The sequence below is a fragment of the Mustela nivalis genome (genome assembly GCF_964662115.1).
Source record: "Mustela nivalis genome assembly, chromosome: 7".
In the NCBI taxonomy this organism is placed as follows: domain Eukaryota; kingdom Metazoa; phylum Chordata; class Mammalia; order Carnivora; family Mustelidae; genus Mustela; species Mustela nivalis.
In genome coordinates this window covers 110710227-110722505 of record NC_139026.1, presented here as the reverse complement: position 1 = coordinate 110722505, position 12279 = coordinate 110710227, and the positions used below count along the sequence as shown (strand labels likewise).

The 12279-nt window shown below is 38.0% G+C and overlaps 1 protein-coding gene across 1 annotated transcript in view; it reads right to left on the bottom strand.

Annotated features, from left to right (window-relative positions):
- Window positions 1-644: 644 nt before the first annotated feature.
- CECR2 (CECR2 histone acetyl-lysine reader) overlaps window positions 645-12279 on the bottom strand; it is a gene marked incomplete at its 3' end in the record, with an annotated part of 145512 nt that continues 133877 nt past the window's right edge. Inside the window, exons 5-9 of the mRNA XM_082742483.1 lie at window positions 11511-11615; window positions 9172-9221; window positions 8285-8454; window positions 3031-3114; window positions 645-650 (exon numbers count right to left, since the gene is read on the bottom strand). Coding sequence (XP_082598609.1) covers window positions 645-650; window positions 3031-3114; window positions 8285-8454; window positions 9172-9221; window positions 11511-11615 — 415 coding nt within the window. The remainder of the gene's footprint in view (window positions 651-3030; window positions 3115-8284; window positions 8455-9171; window positions 9222-11510; window positions 11616-12279) is intronic.

Genomic DNA, 12279 nt, shown 5'->3' with positions numbered 1-12279 from the left:
AAACAAAACAAAAAACTGAACAGATAAAAAAAAATTCTTACACTGTTTGGCACTGCAGTTTTTTTTTTCTTGTTGTAAAACGGGTGACATCTATATCTTTTATAGATTAAGAAAGAGACCTGCTAGAATCAAGGAGGGATTTTAATGAGAAGCTAATTAGAAACACTACTTCAGAAATCCTCTAAAGTATTATAAATAGAATCTGGTTGAAGCGGTCCCTAGGACTCCTCTTCCATGCTCCCTCCTCACCCAGGGCAGGTTACCAGACACCCTGGCACCCCTGCCAATGTTAGTAGCACACTTGAGACTATATAACCACAAAGAGCTCCCTAGCAACAGTAATGTCCAGAGTCTCCTGAACAAAAATAGCCAATGCAGCCCTAATCCTGAGGTTCAAAAAGACTACCTCCCTTCCCTCGTATTTTCCCCAGGAGTCACAATTAAAAGACTTTTTGAGGCAAAAAGGTTGGACCCCTGGGTGACCAATATAGGTCAGGCACCCTGCCTATAAGGCTTTAATGGCCTGAAGATTTTCTGCTGCTTAAACAAATGCACAAAGCTTATGCTGCATCTAAATTTTCTCTGGGATAATTGGGTATTGGAGCAGATACTCAGGATCTCTGCAATACCATGGTTAGTTCTATCTAAAACTAAAAACAGGAAAAAAAAAAGAGAAACGCTGCTAAGAATAACGAAAGAAGAAATTCTGGTGTCTGCAGCTAAGCTCTGCTTATAGCCACGAAGAACCTTTTGGTCTGTATTCAGATTACTATGCAGCTGAAATGTACACTAGGGCATTAACGAGTCAGTCCAGGGAATGAACAGAAAATAGGAAAGGGAACTTTAAAGGCGGTATTAACTGTCAAGGTACTGAAGAAAAGTGGAGAGGACACAACCAAACAAAAGGAACTAGAAAACCATTTGAGAACTATGGCTGGATACCAATTACCAATAACTGTTACAGGAAACAAGAGACTGGGGAGACTGAAGTGAGTCATTACAGAATTGTCAATCCAAAGGTAATTAAGTGTTAGGCAAATTTATCTACCTATTGGCTTAAAAAGAGAAATAAAGGATAAATGCAAATTATTTAAGTAAATAAAAACCTATAAACTAATTTTTTCTTTTCTTCAGGCTCAAGGTAGAATACACTGAACAATAAGATCCTTGTAATAAAGGGCCATGCTGTCACTTCAATTTTAGAGTCATGAAAACATCACTCCAAGGCACTAAGAAGGCACTATACTTCCTAAAATCACTAAACTATGTAATAGTCAATGAAACATGAGGCTAAAAGGATTAAAAGGTTGACAAGTATAGAGAATATGAGAACTGGCCAGCACGGAGTCTGGACTTGAGAGGGAGATAAGCAGCAACAAATAAAACCTCTGGCAAAGGACGAGTCAGGAAATGGAGGTCTTCAAGGTCTGAGGGCCCTGAGCATGAGGTGCATTCTAGAATCTTCACAGAATGGGATGAGGGATCTGGAGAGATCGCTACTGAGGCACTTCCACTGTCACCACCTCTCGCTTCTTCCTGGCTCCTTCCTTCAGTTCCCTCTCCTATCTGACTTCCAGCATCCAATATGGCACCACCTGCAATCCAGTTACATAGGCCTCATTCCATTACAATCTTGCCAATTTTTCAGTCTCAGTAAATCTAAGTATCAATTCTACCCCTTCCTCCAAGTGTGTTGCTGAAGTCATTTAACTACTCTAAACTAGTTACAAAATGAAAATATAAAATAAAAATGTTGGAAAACCCATTTTATAATACATTAGTTGTTGACCCAAATATCGTGTCTTCATTAGATCTCCACTCCGACCTGATGCCCTATTTACCTTAAGAGGACACAGGAACATCCCACATGAACACCTAGTATTTTTCTGTCCCATCAAAAGTTTGTGTCTTTAACCTTGGAGATATGGGAGCAACTCCACTCCTTAGCAAGGCCCTGCCTCTTAGGCACATCATCTTACCAGACTCAGCTACATGCATTCCCTTTCTCATTCATGGACACTGCTCATGTCTATGTTACATCTCCAACTATAAAAAAAGGAACTGCCACAAGCTCTCCTCGATCCTGGTTCCTCTTTACTTTTTCATGATTTGCTTTCTTTCACTGTCATATTTCTCAAAACCACAACAGGATAATCCATGAGAACTTTTATTCACTACTCATCCTCCTGCAACCTGACCCTCACACCAACCATTCTCTAATGACCGCTCCTGCCACATCCCTGACCCATCCTCTTCCATTTTAGACCCACATTTCCAACAGCAGGGACTCTACTGCTCTTTCCTGCTGCAAGTATACTGCTCACTAATTGACTTCTTACTTTCCAGTTTTTCCTTAAAAATCATTTATCATCGTATAACCAGAGAGGTACCTTCCTAAAACAAATATCAAATGACATAAACTCACCCCCTACTGCCAGTTTATTGAAGATAAGCTTGATAGTCAGGGAACTCCAAAATTGGATTATTTCAGCATCTTATTCCACTATATATTATAACATATCTTATATACCAGACACAAATCCAAATTTACACTGTTCTTTGACCACATGATATATTAACCTGCCTCTGTGCTTTGTTTATATTTCTTGTATATTACTCTTCCACCACCAAAATCTTAGCCATCCTAAAAGATTCGGGAGAAATAGAGCTCTGCTTGCACCAACTCCCCTTTCTTTGCAAACCACTAATATCTTTGCACTCATGAAGGCCTACTACCTATACATCTATTATAGTATTTATCCTTCTCATTTATACTAGATTTAACATGGATATGCTTATATTCCCAGGAGATTAACTGTAAGATCCAAAAGAGCAAAACTTCATGTCATACTTTTTAATCCTTTCCCTTTCTAAAAATGCATCTTACATATAAGAATGCTCCATAAAGGTTTGGGATTTTAAAATAGAGGCAGAGTTAAATTAAAAAGTAGGAATAAACGGAGTACCTGAAATAAAATGGAGCATCCTTTTGAACAATGAAAACTCCTCTCTACACTCACACACACTCACCTCTCTCTTGGTGGATTTGACGGACAGGTGGTGAGACATCCACCTAGGTTGCAACTCTGCCTTTGTGCGCTGTGGACGCTTTCCCTATAGTTAGAAGTGAGGAAAAGAAAGGAAAAGACAGATTAGGGTGTTCTCAGCTACTGCTGCTGCTGCTGCTGCTGCCAGGAGAAGAGTAGCCTTTAAGGCACGCAGGTGATGGCTTTACCAAAGATGAGAGCCAAAGGCATTGTTTGGACAGTCAGTAAAAATGACTATTCCACTCCACAAGGCAACAAGCCAGTTTATCCTCTTAAAAAAAAAAAACAAAACAAAAAAAACCCCTGATAGACACGAAGGGTCTCCTCTGTCAATCTTTAACACTGGCAGGACACTCCCTTAACTGTTTAAACATTAAAAAAAAAAAAAAAATGTTTTGTTTCAAATTATTAAGGGAAAGCCATGTTTTACCACCTTCTGCTGAAGGGAAGGGCTCTAAGAGGGCATTATGAGCAGCTGGAGGTAGAACTCCCCTTTAAAAGGCAGTTCAGTGGCAGTAGTGAGAAGTGAGAGGAGCTGCCCAGGCTGAGAACCAAATAGCAAGATGGAAATGGGGAGAAAGACTCAGTGACTAGAAATCATAGTTTGCCTGAGAAAATGAGAGCCTTGAGAAAATTTAAGAGCTTGAAGGCAATCTCTATAGGACATTTCAAGAAAGGGTTTTTTTGTTTGTTTTGTTTTTCCAAGAAAGGAGTTTTGCATATTATCCAAGAGCAATTATTTAAGGTCAGTTTAAGTTTTAGAATTTTTGTGGAATAAGTCCCACAGCTTCATCACTGTGACCTGTATGGAGGTAGTCAGCAAAGCCTTTGCAGTTGAGTAATTCTGGGCTTTCAGTACCAGTATCAGCAATACCCAGGCTTGGTTTTGGCACCACTCAATGCAAAGTCTTGAGACTTGAAGAATCAGTGAGGTAAAGGCACAAAGTACAGAACAACAACAACAACAACAACAACAACAAAAAAGGCAACAACAAAATGGTGTCATTTATACAACATAAAAACAGTGCAAATCAACTGTGGTAGATTTAAAGAGAAGCTTTAGAAAGCACTCATGTTAGATTGACTAGGCCTCTGTACAAATGCAAGCAATCCAACTGTCACAGTCTTTTTCACAAAAGCTACCACAGTAATTTCCTCAAATACGCCTATAAGCAACTCCTTTATGAGCTTCAAGACCCCAAGAGGAAGAGCTCTTCAATTTTAAACGAATCTGAAAATTTACCACAGACTCTCCAAAGTATTGTGGCAATTTACCATATGAGCAGTGACAAAGGCCAATACCAACTTGACCCCAAACTTGACCAAATCAGACAAAAATTACTAATGTGCAAAGTGGTATTCTTGCTATAGAAGGTGCATTTGTCTCCCTGCAACTTTACTAAATACTCCTGTGCGAATTATCCATACTTAGTCAATTCATTTGTTGAAGATCTAGTATTTGTAAGCCATCTAAAAAGTACAGCTTATAACATTAGCAATAAATACTTTTACTAGCTTACATCCTCGTTTGAACCTTACCACGAAAGCTTAACTTTTATATGGTCAGAGCAGGCTTTCTGATTTTTTTATTATTTCAATATTTAGGGGACTATTGCTATCTCTCAAGACTTATTTTATCTGTTTTAACTTTCTTTGGACTTGCATTTACTTTGGTGAGAAATATGGATGTAGTTTTCTACTGAGCTTATCAATTATCTACAGCCATAACAGTGTGAAGGGCCAAGTACCTATTGGTAACTAAGTCCTGTGCCAGGTACATTGACATGGTTTCTTTTGTTTAATGCCCATAAAAACTTCTGTGAAGTTAGAGCTTTCGTTTTACTAATAAAAAGAAATTCAGAAAGGCACCTGGGTGACTCAGTCCGTTGAGTGTCCGACTCCTGATTTCAGCTCAGGTCATGATCTCAGAGTTGGGAGATTGAGTCCCCAGTCCGGCTCCCTGCTCAGGGAGTCTGCTTGTGCCTCTCCTTCTGCCCCTCCCCCAACACACTCTCTTTCTCTAAACAAGTCTTTCTTTCTCTTTTTAAAGAAATATTTATGCTCATATTTTACTGGTTTCATAATATTTAATTCTGTAATTACTGTAACAAGTAAAACAGACACAAACAGGTTTGTAGAAACATTACAACTTACTATTGCTGAACATGTGCCTTAAATGTTCTATGCCAAGTTCAGTAAAGACTGTGAAGAGCTAATACATTTGTACTGCCTTAACCACATCATTTATGAAAAGCTGGTCTATTAAAATGAAGGTCCTGTCAGAATGCTTCCAATATACTGACTTAAGAAATAATACACAGAGCTAGTCCTCCAACTGCTCCTACCACTTCTACCTTACAATACTTGTAATAATACCTGTAATTTTGGAGGGAAAATTTTATTATCTTGGGATTTGGCTATGGTTCCAATAAATCTCAATTTATCCTGGTGAGTACTGATATCTAAACTTACTCTTTCCTTGAAGGAACAGAGAGATCTTAACATATTTACATGACATATAAAAATACGTATCTACTAAAAAAGTTTTTTGCTTTTTCTTTCTTAACTACTCTGCAAAACTCAAGTTAGTTTTACAGAATGGAGAATTTGTTTTGTGATTACTATAAATGGGATTATTTTCAGTGATCTATAAATGTCAGTATGCAGAAGAATCACCTGAAGAATTTCTGCAACCACATATTAACAGGTAAGACTTCTAACAATTTTGAGAGAGTTTGGGAGTGGTACACTGGCAAGAATCTGAGCTTTTAAAGTAAGCGTGCAAAGTGATTCTGAAGTAGGCAGTCTAGTTACACAGCACTATTATTGACTTCTAAGCAATATCAGATTATTTGATGTATTAGAAAATATTCTATTATCTTGCCTCTTACTCTTTTTGGCTGCATCTTGACATTGGATAAAACTTCCAAGACAATGTTATCAGTAGTATGAGCTTAGGTTTAACTGTGATGGGATATGCATTACTCTTTTGGCTTTTACTTGTTAGCATTAGGGACTTGACATTTACTTTACCAAATGAAGAAGGTGTGTTTGTTTATGTGAGAACAGGAAGCTAAGATATCTGTATCTGTATCTGAATGAGAAAGGGGAGCTACCTGTTTTTTTCTTCATTTTAGATACTTTTGGAAGTTCTCTCTTCTTAAAGGATTAGAAAATTTACCTACAAATAAATCCAAATGATTCTGAAGCTCTTGATGGGATCCTTTTGTGACAACTCTTTCCCCCTAATTACTGGTCTGTGAAGATTTCTACTGCACAATTTAGATTATCTTCTTTTGTAATCAATACCTCATTTCAATGAGGTCTGCAAATATCAAATCCGGGGCATCTGGGTGGCTCAGGTGGTGGTGCCTTTGGCTCAGGTCATGGTCCTAGGGTCTCAGGGATCAAGCCCCATGTTGGGCTCCCTCCTCATCAGGGAGTAGGAAAGCAGGTGGCTGCTTCTCTCACTCCCTCTGCCCCTGCTCTTGTGCATACTTTCTCTCTCTCACTTTCAAATAAATAAATAACATTAAAAAACACACACACAATACCAAATCTTCTATAATTATTATTATTCGGCTTATAATTTCATTTTCTTCAGCATTATGCTTAAGGTGTACCTTATTTTTAAATTTATTCTCTTGCAAAGAATCAACCCCTGAATTTTTTTTTGCATCAAAACTATCAGTTTTATGCTAAGAAGTACCCCCCGTCCTAGTTCACCTATTCAAAAAAACCTTAGGTTAAATACCACAGTAAAAAAGTAGGGTCACATGGGTAGCTCAGTTGGTTAAGCGTCAAACTCTTGATTTCAGCTCAGGTCATGATCTCAGGGTCCTGGAATGGAGCCCTACATCAGGCTCTGTACTCAGTGGGGAGCCTGCTTGGGACTTTTTCTCCCTGTCCCTTTGCCCTCCTCCCCACACTTGGGCACAGTCTCTCTCTAAGCAGATTGGGCATATGTCTTATAGATGATTTAATGTACCATATTAGTTGTATCAATAAAGTCATATACCATGTTATGCAAGTTAATTATAAAAACCGTTTCTATAAAATAGTTACTTTAAGAAAAATCAGATTATGTGCTTTGATTCCTGGAAAAACTGACATGGTGGATTGCAGATCACAAAAACGTAAGTATAATTATAGTATATGGAATTACATCTGTTAATGGGGAAATGCAGATTTTTTTTTTGCTCAGCTATGAAAATGTAATTCTTGAAGCACTATTTATAAGAGCCTCCTATTAGAGCATGGTGACTTTCTACAATTTGTCCTTTCAAAGCATCAACCTACTTAAAAGTTGTAAGTATCACTGGATTCACAACAAATCAATAAAGCTCTTATTTTGTTTTTCCCTGGAGGTACTGCAGCAATTAATTGATACTTTCTCTATAGATCTTATTGACAGGTGGTCAAATTTTTCTGTTTCTACTAACACGTACATCAGAAGTATTAGAATTATTGAGATGAAATAAGCAAGTGAATGAACATTGAGCCTCCACCACAGAAAAGACATTATATCAGGTGTTGTGGGGTTTCAAATGGTCAGACATGGTGCCTAATCCAAAAAGGCTTAAACAACTCAAAATGGAATTAAGTAATGAGAAAACATGTTAAGGAAGAAAATCTTAAAATTGGGAGAAACGGGATAGCTTATGGAGAGCAGTATTCAAATGGGTAAGGAAGTAGAGGGGGAAAGATGCTCAAAGAAGGCATGCACAAGTGTGTATACAGGTGAAAATACAGAACATGTGGTTTATGAAACTATCACGAGATGAAGCTGGAGAAAGCAGCACACAGAGCTCACATGTGGAGCTGGCACTGGGACTAGAGAGACAAATAGTCTTCAGAGCTTGCTGCTTAGTGTGAGAGAGGACATCTCCCCCCACCGCCCCACTCCCAAAGGCTGCATATATAGAAGTATGCCAGGCTGACAGGAGACATACCTGGGGGGTCCTGGACCATTTCCTGGGGAATGCTATGGGAGAAGGAAGGCTGGTTCCAGACTATGAAAAGCCATTTTAAGTGCTAGGGAGTGGGGGAGACAGAAGATTTCATGGGTAAGGAGAATATCCACAGTGAAGGAGAGTACGTAGCATGAGGTCCCATTTTAACACTCCAGATGAGAGTGAAGGCTTGTACCACTTCCAGGAGACAGCAGAAATACACTCAAAAACTCTAATGAATCATCCTTAAATAAAGCAGAAAAGAGGGATCAACTGTTTGCATACCTTCTGGGCAATCATATTGCAGATCTCAGGCAGGAAGTCCTCACTGAGGAGCTTATAGAGCTGCCGTTCTCGAAGGGAGGTCCTCTCCCGAAAACTCTCAGTGACCTGTCTCCATTCTTCTTCTGTTTGGCACAGGAGCCACCAAGTGCCTTGACCTGGCCCTTGGGACCCTAGCAATGAAAAGGATGAGTTCATTAGATAAATCTCACTAGGACCTGTCTTCTTACTTACTGTCAATTTCATTTCTACCCTGGGTCATGGTGAAAGTGAAGGAATCCAAAAAAAGGATTTTAAGGTTCATAATATATAATTTTGATTTTCCTGTTACTAACTCCATTTACACCTAGAAATTAAGAATGCCTAATAGCAATACAACTATAACTACTGTGACCTTTGTAATTACAGATTTTAAAATCCTAGAAATGCTTAAATACACTTACTTTTCAAATGGTTTTGATTTGCGCTTCTGTGGAGTCTTCCTTGTCTCATTTCTGTTGACATACTGTAATGTGATACTACCTCCCTCCCAGTTTTATGCAATCTGGATTATAGAACTGAAATCTAGGTTAGGAAACCAATACACTCCCTTGTACAGCACTTTACATTAGAAAGATAACTCTTTGAGAAGCTGCTCATTCATCCAAAGGTTTGGTGCCCATTCCACTGTGCCAAGGTCAGAGGGCACAAGGGAAGATCTCCAGTTATCAATGAGATGGAGAGAGGGGCACAGGTGAAGTGTGACCAAGAAAGAACTGAACAAGGCTAACAAGAAGGCAATACTGCATTCATCTTAACTGCTTTGCAGGACTCTGGAAAATGTACTGCCATCATGATATAAATCAATCATGTTTACTTAATCTTTTCTGGACTCTAATGAAAATCATTACCATTTCTTGTCTGTGGTTCAGATGCCAAGGAGTTTTCTTCCTGCTTTTCACTGAAACACAGGAAAAGGAGGTACCAATTAAAACAAAGACATGTTCAAAATTGTTCTGTGCTCTCCCCGCCAACCAAGTTAGACCCAATTAATGTAATATATGAAGGGTGTTTGTTTCAAGGGGATGATGTTTGGAGGAGGAATGACTCTACTGAGTAAAGCAAAATCAGGAGATAGTTGTGTTGGTATAGAGAAGGAACCCAATTAAATGCTAACATCCTATGTAACAGGAAAATATTAGGTTTCACAACAGCTTTTTGGAAATCAAATAGAGGAGTTAAGTATTAACAGTTAAATACCCCCACTTCCCCTCAAACTATGGGATTCTAATGTCCTCCTCCCTGATAAGGGCTATAATAAATTTAAGCCATTCTTAATTTAACCTCCTATAAGGTAGCAGCTAAGAACACAGACTCTAATGTCAGACTGCCCCTACTGAGACCTGCCTCTTACCATGTGACCTCGGAAAGTTATGGGTTATAAATAATGGGTTATAAATAATGCCTACCTGTAAATGGGTTATAAATAATGCCTACCTACAGGGATGTTGAAGATTAAATTATTAAATACAAAAGTGTTCAGCAAACTAGTGTTAAGCATCACTGCTGTTCGTATCACTGAATCATGTAGGTGATCTGGACTTCTGTTTGTTTTCAATGATCTATAGCAGTACTGTTCCACAGAATGTTCTGTGAGAATGAAAATGTCCTCACTGTTGCTGTCCAACATCTCAGCTATGAACCACAGGTAGCTACTAAGTACTTGAAATGTGGTTGGTATGGCTGAGGAACTGAATGTTAAGTTTTATTTAATTAAAAAATATATAAATACTGTACCGGATACAGAGCTCTACAGAATAAAATCACCAGTAGAGGGTAGTACAAGTCCACATATGCTGAAAATGAGTCTATATTCCAATGCTAAGGTACCTTAATTGTTAGCACTTAACAGGGAAGTGGAAATGGGTCTAAAAGAACAGCTTTCCAAATCTGTAAGAAAATGGAGATTGCTAACAAAATCCTACAATAGATGTCATGTGTACAGAACATGATTATAAGACACTTCTCACAAAATGGATAGGAGGAAAGCAATACTCTGTAGTCAAATTTCTGGAAAGTTAGGTGAACACTAATTCTTAGATTTAAAAGAAGAAAAAAAATTAAATCCTGACTCATGTATTTATAATCCAATTCCTAAAAACCAATACTTCTTAGTAGTTAATAAGCAACAATAAGAAATCTGGCTTACTTCAAGCATTTAGATTTAGCAGTTCTACAATTTAGAAGGAAGAAGTGGTTTGTGCTCTGTTACTAGAAATTTTAAGAATATGACCTAACTTCCAGGAAGTATATTTATACACTAAAGGCCAGATCTTTAAAAAAAAAAAAAAAAAAAAAAAAAATTTAAAGATTTTATTTATTTGACAGAGACACTCAGTGAGAGAGGGAACACAAGCGAGGGCGGGTGGAGTGGGAGGGGGAGAAGCAGGCTTCCCGCTAAGCAGGAAGCCCAATGCAGGGCTCCATCCCAGGACCCTGGGACCATGATCTAAGAAAAAGGCAGACACTTAACAACCCAGGCGCCCCTCAGAATTCCTGTATTAAGATTCATGTAGTGGAATTTCCTAAAAGATAATGCATAATGTATAAAATAAAATTTCCCATATGTAACAGAATCTTTTTCCTTGCTAAAGTTAAATATAAAATAAAGAGTATAAAATGTTAGAGAATGTTAAAGAATATTACCTATTCTTTACCGTAGGAAATTTTATTCTAAATTCTAAATACAATAAAGCAAATGTGCTACTAAGTTCTGCTCAAAGGGAAAGAATTAACTCTTAAACTTATATGTGATATATAATCCTATTAAAATGCTGATTATTATAGTGAGGGTTAATCAGAATTAACTTGCTCTGTATTCCTATGAAAAAAATGTTTGATACAACCAATTTTGAAAGTTAATACATATTGAGCACTTTCTGTGGGTCATCACAGTTTTCAGTCTGTTACACTGACACATTCATTATCCTGTTCAATCTAATCCTTATTATTAGTAGTATCCCTATTGTCCCATAAAAGAATAGGCTTAGAGAGAGTAGGTCATGCAGATAGGGCTTCCTGAGTACACATTTAGTAATTTCATGAGGATTCAGACCCCGGTCTCTCTCATCTAAGTCCCATATCCTTCCCATGGCTCAAGGGAAAATCAGGGATGAAAGAACAAGTGAAATTAAGGTGCCTTGTAAGCACGCAGGTTTATGAGTGGCACAGAACAACATAAATGTCTTACTTCACTAAAATTTCCTCCTGTAGTTTCTTCCGTTTTGGAGGTCTTCCTCTTCTTTTTCCTGTTTTCCCAGGAACAGCAGAGACATTTTTTTGTCCTTCACTTTCCCTAAGAAATAGTATATTAAATCAAAATGTTTTGTAATAGAATTTATGCATTACATATGCTTTTTAAATTAATAAGTACAGTTTTTCTGGCCATGAGCTCATTATAAAGGATTAAACGCAGTGGTTACAGGGAAAGAGCAGAAGGACTTCCTGTCTTCTCTTATTAGCATAAGAAAAACCAACATTTTACAATATTAAAATCTGAGTATAAACTAACACACTTCCCTAATAGTTAATGGTGCTCCCAGAAATAATGAAGCCAAAATAAAATAAGAGAGCAGCATCATCCTGGGACACTGTGGAAACACGTGTCCTCCTCAGTTAGGAAGGCTCACATTTCAGGCATTCTTTAAGGGCCTTCTAGTCCTATACTGATGCAGCAGATCATTAATTCTAGTAGAAAAAAAGGAGTCCTCAAGAACTGATTACAAAAGGACAACTGCCACTGTGAGTGACTACACAGCTGGTGACTTACTGTAGATAGTGGTCCGTGCTAAGGGCAAAAAGGACTCCTCAGGTACCTCAAATCAAGCACCTAATTTCCAAACAACAGGATATTTCACCACTCTGATAGCAGAGGCTGTGTTATGAATTCTTTTTTATTTTTGTATGAAATAACTCTTTGCCAACTCTTGACAGGCATGCTGTTATATCTAATTCCTTCG